Source organism: Diaphorina citri, unplaced genomic scaffold (assembly GCF_000475195.1).
Source record: "Diaphorina citri unplaced genomic scaffold, Diaci psyllid genome assembly version 1.1 scaffold175, whole genome shotgun sequence".
Lineage (NCBI taxonomy): Eukaryota > Metazoa > Arthropoda > Insecta > Hemiptera > Psyllidae > Diaphorina > Diaphorina citri.
This window is the reverse complement of record NW_007377612.1, coordinates 225557-249232: the sequence shown is the minus strand read 5'-3', so window position 1 is coordinate 249232 and position 23676 is coordinate 225557. Positions and strand designations below refer to the sequence as shown.

The window sequence follows — 23676 nt, the reverse complement described above, 5'->3', positions numbered from 1 at the left end:
ATTCAAAATCTTTTATACAGGGCTTGAGTGTTTTTTCGTTATTTGTTAAATAGGAATTGAGAAGATTTTTCTTCATTTTGTAACAGAGCTTGAGAAGATATTTCGTTATTTGTTAAACAGGGCTTGAGTAGATTTTTCGTTAAGGCCTGTTCTCACTTGTTAGTTTCAACCGATTTTTTCCGAATGAGGGGGCAATGTAAATGTAAGTTAAGAAAGAGTGTTCCGACTACGCAGGATTTTTTTTTTCCTATCGACCCATGGGAATGGGCCTTTAATTGCTTAACAGGGCTTGAGTAGATTTTTCGTTATTTGTTAAAGAGGATTTGAGTAGATAACTATTTTTCCGAATTGAGAAGATTTTTCTTCATTTTGTAACAGAGCTTGAGAAGATATTTCGTTATTTGTTAAACAGGGCTTGAGTAGATTTTTCGTTATTTGTTAAAGAGGATTTGAGTAGATAATTATTTTTCCGTTTCTTTTTTTTTCTTCCAACAACTCTGCCAATGCAGACGTTTGTCATGGGTGAAATACATAGCACATCCCGAAGTACGGTAATGCACGAGTACGGTGAAATTTTTGTACGGTAATTCTATTATGCCATCTGGCAACACTGTAGTCACTGTAGCACTGTACATATTTGTGTTTTCAAACTTTTGAGAGGAAGTTAAAAAAATCTGTGGTTTTTCTCTAATCTAATCATTAATCATAAAGAATTAATAATCAATACATAGCACATCCCGAAGTACGGTAATGCACGAGTACGGTGAAATTTTTGTACGGTAATTCTATTATGCCATCTGGCAACACTGTACATATTTGTGTTTTCAAACTTTTGAGAGGAAGTTAAAAAAAAATCTGTGGTTTTTCTCTAATCTAATCATTAATCGTAAAGAATTAATAATCACCAGCTTCCAGCTTCCTGGTCCATTTATTTCTAGAAACTTTAGACTTGCTAAATACCTAGGGAGTGTTTTGGTTTGCTATTGTTTGAGATGTTTCACTTGTAAAGTTCAGTCATTCATGCCAAGCTATTTGACTTTGTTTACTGCTAAAGTATAGGATGAAGGTAAGGCCAATGAGAGGGGACACTACATTATTATTACTTTTTCGCTTTATTTTAATTCCAGCAGCTCACTTTTGTTATTTGTTATAATCCTTATCAAATCTAAAATATTCCATGTTCATGCACTGTGTCCTCATGCCTGGTAGTAATGGAATGCTTATATTTATTCCTTGCCAGTGTTAGAGTAATAGTTGATGACATAGTTGGAGCATATTGCTGAATAAATTTCCATTGCAGTGCTCTCTATGGATGAGGTTACTTTGAAGGGAATTACCCAAGTAAGTAAAATCTTGCAAACTGGATGGTTGATTTTTTCATTGAGTTGTAATATTTATATTAGGAAACCAGGAGCCTTAGGATTTCAGATATATAACACCATTTTTCAAACTCTGCAGGTGGTAAAAGAACAGATGTTTATCTGTTTAGGGGAACACAGGGCTTAGAAGGCCATTCCATGAATAATGACTAAGCAAACCCACAGGTAATAAGACTTATTCATCATGTGCATTAGATTGTTTGTAGAAAAACCTATATCTAGGTCTTTTCTAGTTTTTACAATGATTGAAATGTGTTTAGAATGAATCATCTATTTAGAATGTAATGCTGAAACAAGTTCTGCTTTAATGACTACATTTAACACTTTGTCTCACTTTTTAGGTACAAGCTTTGTATGATTTCACTGCAGAACCAGGGTCTGCGAAGCAAACCCACAGGTAATAAGACTTATTCATCATGTGCATTAGATTGTTTGTAGAAAAACCTATATCTAGGTCTTTTCTAGTTTTTAAAATGATTGAAATGTTTTTAGAATGAATCACCTTTTTAGAATGTAATGCTGAAACAAGTTCTGCTTTAATGACTACATTTACACACTTTGTCTCATTTTTTTAGGTACAAGCTTTGTATGATTTCACTGCAGAACCAGGGTCTGCATGTATTGAATCTGTTTAGTACCGTTACATCTTTGATTGTCTCCATCTTGTTAGCAAGTATAAAGTCTATTTCATTTCTTATTTCATGATTTGGGCTTCGCCGTTGGATGAAATAAAATAATAATAAATAAAAAATAAGTTTAATAGTTGGTATCCATCATCAGTCCATGAGAGGTATTTCGTTTCGAACTTCCTTGATTTTAGAAGAAAAATTGGAGTTAATTCTGGACAAAGTTGGTGTTCATACAGGGTCTGCGGAGATTGATATTGTTACCGGAGAAATCTTAACCGTCACAAGGAAGGATGTGGGTGAAGGATGGTGGGAGGGTACAAACCAATCGGGGCAGACTGGACTGTTTCCTGCAGCCTATGTTGAGGTGAGTGGAATTTCCCAATACACCTTATAGTGACGGGACTCGAGTGAGATTTTTCAACTCGATTATTTTCTACTCGATTATTTTCCAACTTGAGTTGTAACTCGAGTGGAAATTAATCGAGTTGAATATATTCCTGGAAATTACACCGCTCCGATTTCTCACTCGAGTAGGCGAGCGAGTCAATGATATTCGGATTTTCGTTCGGAAACTCTCGGCATACGCGTATACCACTATACCCCTCCCCCTCTTCAGTTCTCTTTCTTGCATCATCATCTAGTAAGAGGCAAGAGGGGAGAGGGGGGTAGTGAATCATTCAACTCGTTCAAACGAATAGTTTTTCTGACGAATAGATTTGTACTCGAATAGAAACTTATGTTGCAATAATATGTGGCAAGTAGTTCGGAAACTCTCGGCATACGGGTATACCACTATACCCCTCCCCCTCTTCAGTTCTCTTTCTTGCATCATCATCTAGTAAGAGGCAAAAGGGGAGAGGGGGGTAGTGAATCATTCAACTCGTTCAAATGAATAGTTTTTCTGACAAATAGATTTGTACTTGAATAGAAACTGTATGTTGCAATAATATGTGGCGAGTGCGCGAGTGAACTTGGGTCAGAGAACCCAATGAATAGTTTTTTTTCCACTCGAGTGAAGTCAAACTCGAGTCCACTCGAGTAAAATCATTCACTCGAGAATAGTTTTTTTTTCCACTCGAGTGGAACAAAATAATAATCGAGTGGACTCGAGTGAAGTCAAACTCAAGTCCACTCGAGTAAAATCATTCACTTGGCCCATCACTAACACCTTATAGTTTCTTCTTGCATACTTTTATAGGAGAAGTCTCCTATTGATGGGAAGTATCAAATGGAATAAAATGTGTCAAAATGTACTTCCTTTGGACACTAGATTCACCAGTTTATTGGCCTTAATGTTAGAAACAAACACTCTAACCTCGGTAGCTGAGTTCATATTATTACACTAGGATGGAGTTGTCCTATTATTATTATTATTATTATTATTATTTTTTTTCTTGTCTTGTGAGGACTTGAAGTGGCTATTAACTACCTAGTAGCAATATTCATACAGACATTATTAAAAAAAAAGTAGGTACTTCAGGCACTTTACATAGAAATGTTGGGATAGTCAACCTTTTCAAAATTTAGAACCTAGATCTGAAAGGACATAATTTAAGCCGGAATATTTAGCTTCTAATCTAAAACAAGATATCATGAAGGGTTCTACTTGTATCAGTACTTAATGCTATTAATTACTAGCCCCTAGATCTGAAAGGACATAATTTAAGCCGGAATATTTAGCTTCTAATCTAAAACAAGATATCATGAAGGGTTCTACTTGTATCAGTAATGCTATTAATTACTAGCTGAGTTATAATTGCTAGGGTTTGACCTTGGTCTAGTCACTATGGACTAGTTCCACCCACACAATATCCAGTGTCAGTGCACTCAAGTCTTATCAACTTATCATAGTTACACTGAGAACTATTTAGTCCCCTATCACACCAGATATCTACATTGTCAGATAGATTTGTAACAATGCTAAGTATGTATTTAGTCTTTTCTTTACCAACCATGGTTAGAGTACTGTCACCAGCTTTATGGTGGGATTTCTGATCAGTAGGGTAATTAATAGTACCTATGAGCTACTACCTATTTATTTAAACTAAGTATGTATTTAGTCTTTTCTTTACCAACCATGGTTAGAGTACTGTCACCAGCTTTATGGTGGGATTTCTGATCAGTAGGGTAATCAATAGTACCTATGAGCTACTACCTATTTATTTAATTCAAAATGACTGAAGTTCTTATCATAACATTAAGTAAGTGTGTTATTATCTCACTCTTCAGACAATATGGTTCTAAGATATTAAGGATGCTGTTTATGTTTTTATTATTTTATCATAATAAGTACTTGGAATATGGATACAAAACTCTTGACAACATTACAGGACTTCTTAGTCTTAACTGACATTATAAATAAGGTATATTTAATAAATGTGAAAACAGTTGAGTTTTATTCCATATAATTCCTAGGTATATCAAAGTTGATAGATACTTTTCCAGGCAGATACCAAAGGTAGATATTTTTCAATAGGTATCTAAGTACTTAAGTACATACTTTCATTTGTAATTTTTAATGACTTCTAATCCTATTTTTTTGTTTGTAATTTGTGTCTGATGTTCTTCAACGCAAAATATAGATTGAATTGAATTATCTTGATATTTCCAGGAATTTCAACCTATGCCACAGCCAACTCAGAGTAAACCTCCTGGAATACCACCCCCTCCTTTGCCCCAGGACTGGTCAACCTCAGACAACAATTACATGAATACCAACCAGATCCAGGTAATTTCGTAGCATTACTAGTTTTATGATTTATAACTTGCATTAGCTTATTATAAATTCACAATTTACTTATAATTTGAAAAAAAGGTAAAAAAAAAAAAAAAAAAAAAAAAAAGACATGACCCTTTGGCCGATTAAAAAGCACCTACCCACAAAAAAGAAAAAAAAAAAAAAAAAAAAAAAAATGACATGACCCTTTGGCCGATTCAAAAGTACCTACCTACCAAATGAGAAAGTGAATACCTTAGAATAAAAATTATTTTACACAAAGTTCATGTTGGTATGTGTTCTTATGAAGGAATTTAATTTCTTCTCTTCTAAGTTGGAAGCAATATAATTTTTACATTTCCTGTGAACATAAATATGAACATGAGTTCATGACTCATTTACTTATGTCTCTGTCAGGTTTATGTTATTCATCAGAGAGAGTGGGATATCTTAATCTCTACTATGAGGTCATCTGGAGCATCTTCCAAGAAATACAAGCTCTCCATTGTATTAGTAATTATAGAACTTATGTACACTCCTCGAATTAGACTGAGTCCCTTCTCCCAAACAGTAAACTCTAATTTCGTCTTGAAAACTGAAAATTTTTCAAATTGATGAGAATTAAATTTCATGCTTTGTTTGGAAATCGAACCTGCGCCATCCCGCTTACAAGGCGAGCGCCTAACCTACCAAGAATCGAGATTCATAATCAAGATTTGATGTTGGTCCAAGTAAGAGGCAGGTGTAAAGCAGGCTTTAAGTCTGGTGGTTCCCTGGAGGTGCTGGGTTTGAATCCCGGCCAGGGCGAAAATTTCTAACCTCTATAGACTCTTTATCAGTTTCATATAATTATAATTCGTGAAATTTTATTGATGTTAATTTGATGAAAAATAAACTTCCTTATTATTATTACACTCGTAGGTTTGGTTTTGCAGCCGACTACGCGCTTCTCAATGTCGCGTGTCCACGGGTCCAATGTGAGACGGACCCAATACAATCAAAGTAATTCTTTCTTTATTTTCTTCAGAGCTATGAGACCGTAGACTATTGGGACGATGAATGGGATGATGATTCAGAGAGTGGGGCCCCTCCCCCCGCCCCACCCCCTGTCCCTAGTCCGCCCCAACTCCCCTCTATGTCTGACGCACATCTATGGGTGAGTAACCTCTTATTTTTTATTATTATTACAGTAGAACCTCGATTATTTGAAATAATCAAAAGTTGAAATAATTGAAATTCCGTATAAAACAATGAAAAAGGGGCAAAATTTTTAGATACAAAAAGGTTAGTAAATACCCTATTTTGAACTGATTTTGGGGTTGAAATAATAGAGGTTCTACTGTATTAGGATTACTTTTTCCTTCTCCAATTAAAGTGTGTTAACATCAGCTATATTGTAATCTGCGATGTTAGGGATATACACATACTATATATGTATTATGTGAGGTGAGTAATATTATACTGATAAAACGCATGGATTTTAAATTAATTATATTATACAAGTGAATAAATATGTACATACCTGATATGTACTCATTTTGTCTCATCCTCTCAAACCCTCTGGATTAAGAATCCTACACTCATGTCTGTCTTCACTGTTGCTTGACAAGTCATTAATTCCATTGTATAGGTGCATTACTAAAGGGTGTTCCATTTAGAGTGACACTTTTTCAATTCCAGTACAAAAATGGTAAAGGGAATATGAAATTTAACCTAGTTGTCCCAACACTTCAGACGAGGAGGATTGAGCTCAAGGTTGATTGAGCTTGTGAAAGAATTGTTGGATGAAATAAAATAATAATAAATAAAAAATAAGTTTAATAGTTGGTATCCATCATCAGTCCATGAGAGGTATTTCGTTTCGAACCCCCTTGATTTTAGAAGAAAAATTGGAGTTAATTCTGGACAAAGTTGGTGTTCATAATCTAACATTGATTTACTGGTTGTCTTTTCACAGGTGTGAGTGAAGGGAGAGGCACAGTGAGCAGGAGAAACATCAACAGGTTCTCCTCATTTGTCAAATCCAACTGGGAAAGCTACATCTTGGGTACGGTGTCTATTCCTATCAACGAATCGGATAGGATTTATATTGAAGAATCTGAAGATGGGGTCAAGTGGAGTCCGAACCCGGAACCTTATGTGTGCATGGTTGCGTCACCGAAGAAAGAAACCAAATTGAAGGGGCTCAAAAGTTATATTGCATATCAGCTGACTCCAACAGTAAGTCGACTTTGAACCTTATCACAATTAATCACTGGTGAAATATATAAGACCTTCTTTAGACTGCGGGAGTAAAGGGACTTTTCAAGTGGGGTCGGCATTTTTAGTCAACAATTTCCAGGAACCTCGGTTGTGAACTTCATTACCCCTTAACCCCTTCTCGCTCAAATCTTTATTTATTCAGTGTTCCCATCTTTTCTTTGGTCTTCCTCTTGCTCTGCGTCCTGGAGGGCACTGAAACGCAGTAATATTTCTAAAAATACGAGTATAGTCTGCCTATAATTTGAGCATCCTTATTTATTGGATGATACGAATAATATATCCTAAACATCCCAAAGAGTTGTGTTTAGACTTCCAGTATTAGTGGTTCGCCATCGCCACTGCAAAACGGTTAAGAACCCCTGCATTTCAACTAATTGGGACCGAGGGTAGTTGAAATAATTGAAATTCCGTATAAAACAATGAAAAAGGGGCAAAATTTTTAGATACAAAAGTACAAAATGGTTAGTAAATACCCTGTTTTGAACTGATTTTGGGGTTGAAATAATCGAGGTTCTACTGTATTAGGATTACTTTTTCCTTCTCCAATTAAAGTGTGTTAACATCAGCTATGTTGTAATCTGCGATGTTATATACACATACTATATGTATTAGGTGAGGTGAGTAATATTATACTGATAAAACGCATGGATTTAATTAATTATATTATACCAGTGAATAAATATGTACATACCTGATATGTTCTCATTTTGTCCCATCCTCTCAAACCCCCTGAATTAAGAATCTTCTTTTTCCATTTTTTAGGCTTTGAAAATTTCCCCTAATACATTTCTATAATTACAGCGCCACAGGCGAAATTTTTTATGAGTTGCCCCTTCAAGGTTGCATACTTTTTTATGGACCGAAAATTCTTTTTTTAGGCTTTGAAAAATTCCCTGACAATTCCCTGACTTTTCCAGTCTCCGTGAAATTCCCTGACAATTCCCGGTTTTCCAGTCTGGTAGACACCCTGAAAATTCCATAGCTCGGATGGGATTGAACCCACGTGCTCCTACACCACCGAGGCGAATGTCTTGACCATTACACCACCGAATACTCCTATTGAAGCAAGTTAGTCTATTTACCCCAGCAGTCCTTTATTTTGCTACGTAACCACGGACTTACTGCAGTTCTATCAATCTTTTGTAAATAAATCTAGATAAAGGCGTGAGATTTTTACCTGAGATTTGTTTATCTGGTAACGGAGGAATTGGTATGAGGCAGTACTTTTCTTCTAATCTCTCGTGTAGCCAATCGAAATGTTTGTACCTCCTGGAGACTTGAATATTGTTGAACTGATTGGTTTAAAGGTCATGGTAATCTTTGATATCTTTGTGTAATGGCCAGGACTTGAAGACCATTTTATCAAAGTTTAAATTACCAAATTGTCTATGGGACTGTTTGTAAAAGAGCTTCTTATAATAAGCCTTATATTTAACCCCCTTGTTTAATTACGATTTAACATGTGGTCAACATTATTCTGCCGTGCTAAGCGAAAACGCCATATGTCAAAAAACCCTACTTTCGGGAAATCGCGTTTAAAGATTTCAATCAATACGGCAAACATACGTTTTTGACATACGGCAAAACGTTTTAGTGGTTTTTAAGGGGTTTAGGATAAAGAAAAAAATATATATAGGATCAAAATTTAAGATCATAGGAACCATTTGGCACCAAAAATCAATTTTTTTTTGACATACGGCGTTTTTGCTTAGCTTGGTTTAAAGGTCATGGTAATCTTTGATATCTTTGTGTAATGGCCAGGACTTGAAGACCATTTTATCAAAGTTTAAATTACCAAATTATCTATGGGACTGTTTGTAAAAGAGCTTCTTATAATAAGCCTTATATTTAACCCCGTTGTTTTATTACGATTTAACATCTGGTCAACATTATTCTGCCGTGCTAAGCGAAAACGCCGTATGTCAAAAAACCCTACTTTCGGGAAATCGAGTTTAAAGATTTCAATCAATACGGCAAACATACGTTTTTGACATACGGCAACACGTTTTAGTGGTTTTTAAGGGGTTTAGGATAAAGAAAAAAATATATATAGGATCAAAATTTAGGATCATAGGAACCATTTGGCACCAAAAATCAATTTTTTTGACATACGGCGTTTTTGCTTAGCACGGCAGTATTATTTCTTTACTCCTTGATTTTATTTGTATTTTTTTTTTTTTATTTTTTTTTTATGTTGTGTTTTTATTATTCAAATACAAGAAGGTATGAAAATGAAGAACTTTCTTCTATTGAATAACCATTGTAGTAATGCATATTAAAATATGTTTGTTTACTGGATTGACATTGGTTTTTGTCAATTAAAAAATAATGTGATTTACTTATAATTTATATACATATTTCTTATTTTAAGTGTACTATATTTTATATTATTCAGTTTATTATTAGATGATAATGAAGATTTTTTTTTTCTTACAGGATCATATTCTGTGAGTTTTATTTCCAAAATATTGATTTATATGCACACTATTTTAATATTCAAAGCTATTTTGTACACCATTCCATTTTGTCTTTTATTAATAAGACTTTTTTCACTTCTTCTTTTAACTAGGTACCTATCTATTTTTCCTAAGGAGTTTAGATTAATATTTTGCGATTTTTACAACTTGACATATTGTATAAACTCTTGTCTTTATCTATTATAATGGCCACATAAAATTACCCCTTAAAGTCAGATCGTCATAACTGTAAACTTTTAACAATTGGTTGGACTTCTCAAGTTTTCTTAAAAAAGCTAGTCATTAATCTCAAGTCAAAAATCGCAAACTATTAACTACCCCTCTCTGATATAAAAGCTGGTATACTATTTATTCAATTTATTTAAACTTCACTTTGTATCACTACTACCCCTATCTGAATTTCACATTGCAGCTCTATTTACTTTTGTGTAAGTTTAGATGTAAAATTACTTTAAAAATATCACTAATATGTACGTCAAGAGTGCCTTATTTTATCACTCTCTTTACAAAACTTTTTAATTTGTATTGTTCAGTAACTATTGTAGAGGGTCCAAAAAATTAGTGGAATACTAAATTAAAATATAAAAAAAGGAATGTCTGTGCTATAGTGTGCTATAGATGAATACCTACAAAGTTTTAAATTAATTTGAAACCCCACATAAATAGGTAACTATATCAAAATAAAGGTTGATTTTTTTATCTGTAAGACTGATCCGTTGGTAATACAGTAGGTATTTTTTCTACAAGGACCAATTTTCCCCCATTTTTACGAGTTTTATTTTGTTTATTATTTTCTTCTCCATACATGTTTTATCCCTCCTTGTACATAGTGGGTTGGTGGGTGTAAAGTTTTTAGAATTTACATTTTATTTTATGCTGCTACTCCTAATGATTTCGCGCAGGTTAGGTATGATAGAGAAGTGAATTTGAGTGAATAAAATGTTTTATTATTTTTATTAATGCACTGTATACCTAGTTGATAATGTTACATCCCGATAATTATGTTCTTCATGAAGTCCCTTGAAGATCCTAAAAACATGTGGAACCAAGAGTACTACTCCAGATTGGTGTAGTTATTGCCAACTCTTAGATTCATGGATTGTAGGATTGTATGGGATCTAGAACAGACCTTAAAATGAAGGTTACATTGAAGAACTCATACTCCAAAATAATAACTAATAACATTTCTTTCAGAACGTATGAGATGCGATGATGATTTTAATTTGACCAATATGTACTCTAGGTGTTCTAGATTTTATTCTATAATTATACAAAAAATAAATAAACTATTTTTCAAACCTTCATACTATATACAGATTTTTTTCCTAAATAAGATTCAAAATCTTTTATACAGGGCTTGAGTGTTTTTTCGTTATTTGTTAAATAGGAATTGAGAAGAAAAAAAAAAAAAAAAAGACATGACATGACATGACCTTTGGCTGATTCAAAAGTACCTACCTACCAAATGAGAAAGTGAATACCTTAGAATAAAAATTATTTTACACAAAGTTCATATTGGTATGTGTTCTTAAGAAGGAATTTAATTTCTTCTCTTCTAAGTTGGAAGCAATATAATTTTTATGTTTCCTGTGAACATAAATATGAACATGAGTTCATGACTCATTTACTTAAATGTCTCTGTCAGGTTTATGTTATTCATCAGAGAGAGTGGGATATCTTAATCTCTACTATGAGGTCATCTGGAGCATCTTCCAAGAAATACAAGCTCTCCATTGTATTAGTAATTATAGAACTTATGTACACTCCTCGAATTAGACTGAGTCCCTTCTCCCAAACAGTAAACTGTAATTTCGTCTTGAAAACTGAAAAATGGATGAGGATTAAATTTCATGCTTTGTTTAGAAATCGAACCTGCGCCATCCCGCTTACAAGGCGAGCGCCTAACCTACCAAGAATCCAGATTCATAATACCCTAGTGGGATGAAAAAAGATTGGAGAATTAATGTTGAACAGGCTTGGGAACATTACTTGAAACGAGAGTGACGGCATCAGACAATCAGAGTAGAGTATTTATTCTTTGGCCGGAGTCGAAAATCATCGAATCAATTGAGAGTTGAGATAAAGTTTAAAAAGATAAAAAATAATAAACAAAATCCAATTTAATTTGTTTCCATTTCTCCAGATCCATCAGTCACTTCAATCTGGAGCAGGAAACGGAAAGCTGTTCCCGTTTCATTCACGGTTTAGACTCGGCTGTGAAGTCTCTGGTGGCTGTGGTGGCAGATCAGACCAAGAAATGTCAGACACTGTACAAGAGAGAATATCAGAAGATAGGTCAGGTGATTTATGTCCTCGGCCAAGCCATTGGCATGGAAGAGCAAACTGGTAAGTCAATGGGCATAGTTATTCGTATATCAGGAACCTTCCTCGGTGGCGTAGTGGTCAAGACGCTCGCCTGGTAAACAGGAGGGCGTGGGTTCGATCTCAGCCGAGGCATGGAATTTTATCCTTATTTATTTGAGAATTTGACCACATAATAATGGAGCTGTAAGGATTAGGTGGTACAGAACGCCTCCGGCGTTAACCTCGCCTAGTGGTTAACTTTCACTTAAGACTCTATTATTATTATTATTATTATTATTATTCTTCATACGAATCTTCCATCTATCTATTCACTGTTGTGACGCAGTGGGAATAAGGTGGAAAATCTTGAAAAAGTAGACTGGAAATTTGGAAAAAATGGACTGGAAAACGGAGAAAAGTCAGGGAATTTTATTTTTCCATTTTGGTAGACACCCTGAATTTTATAACATTGTTTGATAATTTACTTAACCACAAAAATAGTAGTAGCCTCCTGGAGTGGGAATAGGGTGGAAAATCTTGAAAAAGTAGACTGGAAATTTGGAAAAAATGGACTGGAAAACCGAGAAAAGTCAGGGAATTTTAATTTTCCATTTTGGTAGACACCCTGAATTTTATAACATTGTTTGATAATTTACTTAACCTCCTGGAGTAAAGGGAGTCTTTAGTCCTATTGTAGCAGTACACTTAAGTGAGCACATTAGAGTTAGGTTTTATCCGTTCGATTCGATTTAATTCTATTCTACAAACTTAGAGAGAAAAAAATTGTACCTTGGAACTGCTTTCGCATTTCCTCAGGGAGAAGTTCGGTCAGAAAATTTCCGCCCTGGCCAGGATTCGAACCCATCACTTCCAGGTTGAGAGTCAGTGCTCTTGACCATTCGGCCACAGAGGTGGGCTAACCTTTCTTCAAACTAGGTAGCTTAACTTTTCTTCCAACGATTTCTCTTCAGGTCGTTACGAAGAGCAATTCATCGAGCACCGAAAGAATCAACTTCAATCGTTTGTCGACTACGTTTGCCGTCATCCCGTGTTATGTCGGTCTCCCGTGTGGCAACATTTCATCACCTGTACAGATGAGAAGCGGTGGAAAGCCGGCAAGAGAATGGCAGAAAAGGATAACCTCCTTGGACCGAGTTTGTTTCTTGCCATTGAAACTCCTGAGAGGTGAGAATTCGCCTTCTATGGTGTGTAGTCAAGATGCTCGCCTGGTAAACAGGGGGGCGTGGGTTCTATCCCAGCCGAGGTTTGGAATTTTATCATCAATAAAATTTGAGAATTTGACCACAATAATAGTAGTAGCCTACTGCTGGAGTAAAAGGACTTTTTAGTCCTATGCGAGCAGTATAAATAAGCACTACTATTATTATTATATTTTGAACTCTTCACTCACGCGCAGACCGTCGAAAATGTGGCGGGAAAAGCTTCAGACCTAGGTCTGTCAGATGTTCTGAGCGAGAGTGACGGCATCAGACAATCAGAGTAGAGTATTTATTCTTTGGCCGGAGTCGAAAATCATCGAATCAATTGAGAGTTGAGATAATGTTTAAAAAGATAAAAAAATAAATTAATAAACAAAATCCAATTTAATTTGTTTCCATTTCTCCAGATCCATCAGTCACTTCAATCTGGAGCAGGAAACGGAAAGCTGTTCCCGTTTCATTCACGGTTTAGACTCGGCTGTGAAGTCTCTGGTGGCTGTGGTGGCAGATCAGACCAAGAAATGTCAGACACTGTACAAGAGAGAATATCAGAAGATAGGTCAGGTGATTTATGTCCTCGGCCAAGCCATTGGCATGGAAGAGCAAACTGGTAAGTCAATGGGCATAGTTATTCGTATATCAGGAACCTTCCTCGGTGGCGTAGTGGTCAAGACGCTCGCCTGGTAAACAGGAGGGCGTGGGTTCGATCTCAGCCGAGGCATGGAATTTTATCCTTATTTATTTGAGAATTTGACCACATAATAATGGAGCTGTAAGGATTAGGTGGTACAGAACGCCTCCGGCGTTAACCTCGCCTAGTGGTTACCTTTCACTTAAGAGTCTATTATTATTATTCATACGAATCTTTCATATATCTATTCATCCTCAGGTATCGATAGAAGTCACCTACGAGATGCCCTGAAGAAAACCGGTGACACATATAATGAGCTTGGCAAACTGTTTGAAGAGCAACCTAAACTCGACTGGGAGCCTTTGGGAGATGTACTTCATATCTACAAGGGAATTATTACGTCAATGCCGGATATTCTAGGGCTACATAAGGTGAGGGATTTTACAGTAGTCTAGTGAATTTTAGAACGCAGAAAAAAGGGCCAATGGCTGTTGCGGGGCCCAATAAATGCACATAGCAACTGGTGCCAGCATGGTACTCGTAGGTAAACATTGGGAGCTGGATTAGAGATATTTGGAAAATCCTTTAAAAACACAAAGAAACGGCATTTATTTATGTACTATTTCTCTTCAGGACATTCTGAATAAGAAACGCGAGTACGAGAAAATGACCACAGAAAACAAAATGGAGGCCAACCGGTTGCAGGAAGTTCTCAAACGAACCGACACCGTGTCCTATGCTTTGCTGGGAGAAATCAACCATTTCCATCAGGAGCAAGTATCTCAGATCAACGCCGCCATGAAATCCTTCCTCACGGAGCAGATCAACTTCTATCAAAAGGTAAGGATTTGTTTTTAAGTACCTAATTCAAAAAGAGGTGCTCTATTAAACTGTTGGTATAATGGAATAACTTGTTCTAAGCTGACAGTCTAAATAAAGCACTACTTATTCTTATACTAATTAAATGTGTCAACTTTGGGAGAAAAAAATATTAATCTGAAAAGTAAGGTCTAACAACTAAAAAGCCCGCCTCTGTAGGTGAGTGGACAAGAGCCCTGACTCTCATCCTGGAGGTACTGGGTTTGAACTCCGTCCGGGGCGGAAAATTTATGACCCAACTTTTCCGTTCTTGGATAGACATGGATGTAAAAGAATGTGCCTTGAAGTAATGCAAAAGCGGTTCCGCCTCTGTAGGTGAGTGGACAAGAGCCCTGACTCTCATCCTGGAGGTACTGGGTTTGAACTCCGTCCGGGGCGGAAAATTTATGACCGAACTTTTCCGTTCCCTGGAGAGACATGGATGTAAAAGAATGTGCCTTGAAGTAATGCGAAAGCGGTTACAAGGTACAATGTTAAAGAAAAGCAAGGAATATAACTAACTAATAAAACATTTTAATATCATGATTTCAGTTTGTTGGTCAGCTTCAGAATGCACTTGAATCTTTCGATTGAAGATCCTGATAGCAAGAAGGGGACCAGACACAATATTCTGTGATAAAAACAATTTCCAATTCTTTGTTTGTACATTTTTGAGGTCGTGTGTGTGTGTTTTTTCAATGCCTGTATTAAGTTTAGTTCTAAGTGTGTATATTTTGTTAACCTCTTTGTTTGTACATTTTTGAGGTCGTGTGTGTGTGTTTTTTCAATGCCTGTATTAAGTTTAGTTCTAAGTGTGTATATTTTGTTAACTATTTGTTATTTATTGTGTACGTTTTTCGCTATGTAATCCTTATCCTAAGTTTTAGAATCTAATCTCAGAAAGGATTGTGTGCCAATGGAAAAGTCATTTCTCTCAGTTTAGACTTCTTGATTGGAAACATGAACTTGTTGTGTCTGTCAGACGGACTCCAAATTCTATGATCTTTCAATTACTTTTTTAGATCCTATGTTGAATTTTAACGTTTGGTCGTGGGGTATTTTTTCTCAGATACTTCGGTAGAGGAAATATTATCTATTGTAAAGCGTAATAAATTTTATACTAACGAAAACTAGCCAAAAAAAAAGGCCTGAAAATACTCGATTTTTCACATTTTATTCTTTCATCCCTATCTCTCTTTTTATTAGTTCTTGAATATGTTTAGTATTATTGATAGATCTTTTACGTCTTTCAGCTTACTTTGTTTCTTTTCCTTCTCTCTCTCTTCTTCTTCTCCTTCCTCTCCCTCTCTTTCTTTATTTTTATTAGTTCTTGAATATGTTTAGTATTATTGATAGATCTTTTACGTCTTTCAGCTTACTTTGTTTCTTTTCCTTCTCTCTCTCTCTCCTTCTTCTCCCTCTCTTTCTTTCTTTATTTATTTTAACTCTGCTTTGTAATATGTTCTAGTTTCTTTTAATCGTAAACTGACTATCACGGCCATAGTCAGAATTTTACCACTTTAGTAACAAAGGATAAAATAAATGTATGCATCTACCTTTGTTGAACTAAAACTCACGAACCAAGGTCAGCCAAAAGACCTATTGCTTTATTTTCCTGTGTTGGCGTAATGCAAAGATTTTTGTTGATTTTATGATTATTCAATGCGAACTATGAATTTACTTTTCGTTATAATATTGCCTTATTATTGGATGCCTTATTTAACTTTAAGTTGTGCAATATTCAAAGATTAATTTATTATGAAGCACAAAACAATCCTACAAGATATTGAAATGAGAGAAAAATGTGTTTTTCCTATTTACATTTACAATACCTATATTCTAAATTTTATTTTTATTTGCCACTTCAAAATGTGTATTCAGATGTATAATTATGTATTGTTCATTAATTTATAATAAGCAATTATAAATAAACAATAATGTTCCCTATTAATTTTTCAATACCAAATTTATAATCTCTAATGTTTTAACCTTCAATATTTTATTTTTATACTACTCTTCTATTCATATCTTACACACGACATGATTTTGTAAACAATATTTGAAAAATACATGATAATAAAATAATTTTTAATGACCCGTTCTTATTTTAAAATAGAGATATCTATATTTTTACACTCGTGTGTCTATTCTGTTTCAGGAGGGCGTGGGTTCGATCTCAGCCGAGGCATGGAATTTTATCCTTATTTATTTGAGAATTTGACCACATAATAATGGAGCTGTAAGGGTTAGGTGGTACAGAACGCCTCCGGCGTTAACCTCGCCTAGTGGAGGTTACCTTTCACTTAAGAGTCTATTATTATTATTCATACGAATCTTTCATATATCTATTCATCCTCAGGTATCGATAGAAGTCACCTACGAGATGCCCTGAAGAAAACCGGTGACACATATAATGAGCTTGGCAAACTGTTTGAAGAGCAACCTAAACTCGACTGGGAGCCTTTGGGAGATGTACTTCATATCTACAAGGGAATTATTACGTCAATGCCGGATATTCTAGGGCTACATAAGGTGAGGGATTTTACAGTAGTCTAGTGAATTTTAGAACGCAGAAAAAAGGGCCAATGGCTGTTGCGGGGCCCAATAAATGCACATAGCAACTGGTGCCAGCATGGTACTCGTAGGTAAACATTGGGAGCTGGATTAGAGATATTTGGAAAATCCTTTAAAAACACAAAGAAACGGCATTTATTTATGTACTATTTCTCTTCAGGACATTCTGAATAAGAAACGCGAGTACGAGAAAATGACCACAGAAAACAAAATGGAGGCCAACCGGTTGCAGGAAGTTCTCAAACGAACCGACACCGTGTCCTATGCTTTGCTAGGAGAAATCAACCATTTCCATCAGGAGCAAGTATCTCAGATCAACGCCGCCATGAAATCCTTCCTCACGGAGCAGATCAACTTCTATCAAAAGGTAAGGATTTGTTTTTAAGTACCTAATTCAAAAAGAGGTGCTCTATTAAACTGTTGGTATAATGGAATAACTTGTTCTAAGCTGACAGTCTAAATAAAGCACTACTTATTCTTATACTAATTAAATGTGTCAACTTTGGGAGAAAAAAAAAATATTAATCTGAAAACTAAGGTCTAACAACTAAAAAGCCCGCCTCTGTATTCTGTTTCAGAGGAGTCCTAGAAGTATGAGTGAAGTTCTTTCAGGGGATGCGAAAGAAAGAGGGATCTTGATTCAATTTAACGAAAACCTTTAATGTCAGATACTGGCATACCACTTTTTTATGTATTCAGAAGTCCACATCGAAGTCAAAGTTGACAGAATCTTAATTATTCATCCCTCCTGCTTTGATATTAATGTGAGCTTTAAAATGTCATCAAGTATTTCCTTCTCTGCCAAATATGTTATTTATAAACCCAACTTTTTTTTTTCGTCATTAATTTTATTTATTATGTATGAACTTTCCCATTGACTAGCATGTAATTGGAAGAGAAAGTAGAACAATAAGTGGGTACATAAAGGTGAAACGTGCAACGTGTAGTTAATCAAAAGCAGTATTGACGTAGTCTAGCTTCGTCCTTTGCTCTAGTCATGTCTTCTTTGTTTGCACATCGTTATTATTGTCCTCGCTGGAACAGTTTTTATTTTTCCTTTTTTTTTTTTGTCAATGCATTTTTTTGTTTCCCAATGAAATTTTCCGAAAGCTAGCGGGGTTCTTGGGAAAGTCCAAAATTCCAACAATTATATGCACAATATTGCACAGCAAAACATCTTTACTTTGAGAGGGGGGAAAAATAGGCATCCTGTCTGGCCACGGTCTGAATGTTTCTTTAATCTCAATATTCTGTTGGGGAACGGGAGCATCCATCCATACGATTAATGCCCTAGGCTACACTTTGAGATTATGGTGTGCATCCAATTGGATTAAGCATTCTGATACGATAGATTTAGCTTTTAGAAAGGATTAAGATTAGCCAATTTGAGACTAAAGATAATCTTAACTCATTTAGATTAACTTTAGCCTTAAAGTATAGTACCGGGCATTAACTAGAACAATAAAATTCTCTTCGTTTACAAAAGTATTTGAGGGCTTTCTAAGGAAAACACAAAGTCCTGGTTAGAAGTTACCTTTTTGAGAAAGAAACAAAAAAGCTTGTGTTTACATAAGAACAACAATCAAGTGTTGTCCATCGGGTAGATATATCCTACACATTTCAAGGTACCTATTAATAATGTCCTGACGTCACTATGAACTCCTCAATCTAATAGTTATTTCCTTTTTCCACTTGTTAGTAACATTTCATGTCACACAGGGGATAGTCAGTTCGATAACTATAAAATACTTTCGGCTTTCGTGTCTGCAAAATGTCAACGGCTCGCGGACTTATGGACGTTTTATGTTATGTTAGAATAGGCCAGTGGTTTGATATTTTGCTGATTTTACAGAAATTTTAAATTTGTTCATTGTAAAGTTTGTATCCACAGTGTTTTAATTTAGTCACCCCTTTTACCAGTCGTGCCACAAAGTTTTGTTGACAATTTCTGAATGAAACCGCCTGTAAGTGCCGAACTAAAAGTTGAAGTAGTGTCCTCACGAGACTGATCATCCCGAATTAGCCAGCAGCACGTGCTGTCCTAGATGCAGGTCACCTGTCCACATACTAACATCTTCAGTTTATGTTTCCTTCAACAGGTGTAATTCATTTACATTCTTTTGAACGTTGATCCGTGGGGAGAACAGACGATTTAAAGAACTCCGTTTATGATTGCAAATTACATCAGAAACGGTAAGTTGCGTTATCTGCGTTTTGTCCTAACATAAGTATCTACTAACCACCAGTATCTATCAACTTATAGCTATGACCTACATTATAAATTTTAAGGAACTTTCTCCCGGAAACTAAACCTTTTTACTTTTTTTCCATAAAATTTTGTTCAGTCATGCACAGATTTTCCTAATTCATAAATAATTCTTTTGTCTGAGAACAACCATAATTTACTTATTATGAACTTTCCATTTGAATGAAACCAAAAAGGGTAATCCTACCTACCAAGTAATTTGAGCTCCCATTAATAAAACATAATTGCAGGGTATGAGTTTTTTCCCCACTGTTTACAGTCTATCCATAGAAAGAAGGTAGTTAGGTATGATAAAAATAATTATTTTAGGGGACATGGGGGAAAAAATTAACCCAAAATAACGGCCGAACAGTACATTTCTCGAGATCGGGCCCGCGGTCAATTTTGATCTCAAAATTGAATTGAATCGCTCTGAAAATTTGAGTGACTTTGGCGGCAATAAACTCAAGTTCTGATAAACGTAAACTCTTTCGAACTTTTTCAAGATTACTGTCCAGAATAGCGAAGATTTAATGATATGAGACACTTCAACCCGCAAAATTTAACTGATCCAACCTGCAAAATTTAACTACAGTTGGTTTAGTTGTCATCCTTTATTTCTTTTTTATTACCCTCAAATACCTATTCATACATTACTTTTGAAATACGCCTGGAAAACACTCAAAGTTTACATCAATGCAACAAGCAACACGATTTTTTCCCTGTTATCCATGTATTTCTTAATCCCGAGATCCTGGTTTCATTCAGCTCTGCTCCTGACGCGTGCGGTAATGCGGTTTAGTTTTTATCTTTCTAATCAGAAGTTGAGTATTGACAGTGAAAAAATAAGTAATTACCTGTTATCCATGTATTTCTTGGATATCTTCAAAACAGGCAAATGTGTGTATACCTATTTCTTACAATATGTTTAATATAAAGAAAGATATAAAATCCTGTTATCCATGTATTTCTTGGATATCTTCAAAACAGGCAAATGTGTGTATACCTATTTCTTACAATATGTTTAATATAAAGAAAGATTTTATGTTCAAGAAAAAAACAAAGACACATCTTTTTTCATTAAGGAGAAAGATTATAATTATATTTGTTACATTTTTCTCAACATGTGGACAGATATTTTTACAATACCTATATTATGTTTAACACATGGAACTGCAGATTAATCTTTTTGTTTTTGCGGCTCCAAGTGTATTTATCTCACACTCACAGAGAATTATCTTCCAGAAGCCTTTTTATTATTATTATTATTATTATTATTATTATTATAGAGTACATAATTAGAAAGCTAAATAAATAAGTCTGTCTGGGGGACTTTAGGGAGGATACCAGCCTGAAATTTCCCTTGCTAAAAAATAGAAAAGGTTGAGTGCGAAGGGCAGCCCACTCGTAAACTTTTTGCAGCCAAAAACAAATGTCTTCCAAAAGCAATCACCCTAGGAAAATAATTTATTATATCGATCGAGACAAAGGTTTTTTTTTCCTTACAAAACCCGCCTACACCTATAGTAATAATCTGAGGTCAGTAAATTTGGTGTCAAATTTTTCCTCTCATAAATCATGAACAAAATCTCTATTATGACAAGAGAATCTTCGAAACATTGAGAAAACCACCATGTATGTTCTTATTTTTCTTTTCCTGTTTAGACTATATTTCTTTTCTTTTTTCTTCTCCTTCTCCTGTTTCCTCTTCGTCTTTTTTTTTTTTTTCCTTTTGTTTTTCAGTCATTTGTATGTCTGCCTATAGGTAAAAGAACATTATTCCTTTAGGTAAAATAAACTTGCTATTCGTTATTATTGATGTACTTTTTTACATTTTTACTGGATGTGTTCCTGTTATTGCAAAATATTTCATCCAAGGTAACATTTCCCTCTGGTTGAACATGATATCTTCGAGATAATAATATGTTATGCCGTAGTTGACCATAAATTTCGTACCTACGTGTAAGTATTGTTGTTACCATATGGGAAGGATTTTCAAAATCTCCCTACTAAGATGGTTTTTTAACCTAACCCACTCAAAATGGATAGTTACATACCTAATTCTGTCATAGAACCTGATCTTTCTTTGCAAACCTGAAGGTTCATATAGTTGTTCTTTAAAAGAAAAAAAAGTAAAAATTCCGGCCGGTGACGTGTTTTACTCTGCGCATGCGCTGACATCACGTGTGGCTGGATCTCAGAGGCTGGATAAAGGCTGGAAACAAATAGTCCAAGCCAATATTGACATACGTGAATCAATAATCGTACAATTCTCCAATAAAAAAAGAAGGTTCAAACATGACTGAAAATCTCAACATACATGGGTACACATGCCTCCCAAATAGTCCAAGCCAATATTGACATACGTGAATCAATAATCGTACAATTCTCCAATAAAAAAAGAAGGTTCAAACATGACTGAAAATCACAACATACATGGGTACACATGCCTCCCACAGACAGACAGACAGACAGATAGACATATTTTTTGGTTTGTTTTCCCATCTTGATTGAAGTTTCGAAGCAAAACAAAGAGTGTGAGAGGTCAGTAGAGTGGAAATATGAGGGGGCGATACAATTTTGAGACACAGAGGAGGTGAAAGCTATGAAGGAGAGGAAGTTCAATTATTTTAATAGCTTTTACTTGATGAACGCTTTGTTTTCCCATCTTGATTGAAGTTTCGAAGCAAAACAAAGAGTGTGAGAGGTCAGTAGAGTGGAAATATGAGGGGGCGATACAATTTGAGACACAGAGGAGGTGAAAGCTATGAAGGAGAGGAAGTTCAATTATTTTAATAGCTTTTACTTGATGAACGCAACATGAATGTTACCCCAATCAATTGTTCACCCCCGGCCCCAATCAGTTTTTACTTTCCATCACCCTTGAGCGATTGGAAAGTACTGCTTTTGGTCCGATGTTTCGAAATTGAAAATCTCCTTTGATGTTTCTTCGCATTTGATTAGGGACTTCACAATGAGAATGTTACACATCAAATGTCCGAAAGAAAATAAATTTCGCTCTGGGAAAATTGCTACGAAAGTGACCAACGCTCACAATTTGTATCTATTGTCTATTATTATTATTATTATTATTATAATAGAGTACATAATTAGAGAGCTATATAAATAAGTCTGGCTGGGGGACTTTAGGAAGGATACCAGCCTGAAATTTCCCTTGCTAAAAAAAATAGAAAAGGTTGAGTGCGAAGGGCAGCCCACTCGTAAACTTTTTGCAGCCAAAACCAAATGTCTGCCCAAAGCAATCACCCTAGGAAAATAATTTATTATATCGATCGAGACAAAGGTTTTTTTTTTTTCCTTACAAAACCCGCCTACACCTATAGTAACAATCTGAGGTCAGTAAATTTGGTGTCAAATTTTTCCTCTCATAAATCACGAACAAATCTCTATTATGACAAGAGAATCTTCGAAACATTAAGAGAACCACCATTTTTCTACCTACATAGGTCTCGTACACCATTCATCATCTGTAATTGGACATTTTTTAAAAGTAGGTATGATAGGTGAAAAAAAAGTAAAAATTCCGTGTACAGTACGTCTCTACTCTTTACGATGGGTTCAAATTTCATTTCATACTACTCTTACTCATACAATAAGGTACCTACTTAGTACCTACCTTCTCACTTTACTTCACCACTAAGCTTAGGCTTTTAGTTTTCATTATTTATTTAAAAGAGCTTTTCCTCACTCTTGTGAAGTTTTTTTTCTTTCTACAAAAATATTCTGAGGGGTCCTCGAGTTTTAAGCCCTCATAGTAGTACATTGTGTACACAAATGTAAAACGCAAGAATATAAAATGGGTTATTGAGATATTGGGAAAATCCTACAATGCTGCAGTGAGTACCAAAGTTGTGACATAATAACACAAAGAAACTGCATTTACATTTTTCCATATTCGCACTAACATTGCATAGAACATGGATGAAATTTTTAATCGAAATTCCTCAATTTACGTAGGTAATTAAAAAAAAATCCATTTACTGATGAAAGTTTGGACAGCTTTAGGCAGAAAAGAACCATAAGGCAATTCCCGTTATGGGTGGCTCTTTTCTGCTTTATTCTGTCCATTTATAATTTCTGTCCATCCTTGCAGTATAAACAGGGTTCTATTCTATTCTATTCCACCTATTCTATTCTATTTATAATGATGAGCCATAGTAGATAGTGTTTCCCAATGAATTTCAAGAAAGATCCTTGTTCCAGATTCCGATGAAACATGTCCTGATATATCTGACAGCCACTTTGACGACTTCGCAGCACATAACGCACTGGATACTGAAAGTAAACCAGGAGAAAATGCCAACCATCATGAACTACAGGTTGACCCGAGATACAGAACTTTGTCCTTTCAGGTGAGTTA

At 35.2% G+C, this 23676-nt stretch overlaps 1 protein-coding gene and 1 long non-coding RNA gene across 2 annotated transcripts; one reads left to right on the top strand and one right to left on the bottom strand.

The window, feature by feature from the left end:
* Positions 1 to 1143: 1143 nt before the first annotated feature.
* LOC103505451 (sorting nexin-33) lies at positions 1144 to 17712 on the top strand. The gene is made up of 17 exons (XM_026820791.1): positions 1144 to 1341; positions 1721 to 1755; positions 2246 to 2372; positions 4620 to 4736; positions 5752 to 5880; positions 6405 to 6414; positions 6682 to 6944; positions 11109 to 11221; positions 11607 to 11763; positions 12708 to 12952; positions 13395 to 13597; positions 13877 to 14049; positions 14252 to 14458; positions 15029 to 15056; positions 16836 to 17008; positions 17211 to 17417; positions 17629 to 17712. The coding sequence occupies exons 1-17, from the start codon at positions 1309 to 1311 to the stop codon at positions 17710 to 17712; spliced, it is 2304 nt and encodes a 767-aa protein (XP_026676592.1). The 5' UTR covers positions 1144 to 1308.
* LOC113465869 lies at positions 15120 to 15791 on the bottom strand. The gene is made up of 2 exons (XR_003390446.1): positions 15308 to 15791; positions 15120 to 15218 (listed from the first exon to the last, which is right to left on the bottom strand). It is a non-coding gene; the product is annotated as an uncharacterized LOC113465869 (long non-coding RNA).
* Positions 17713 to 23676: the final 5964 nt, after the last annotated feature.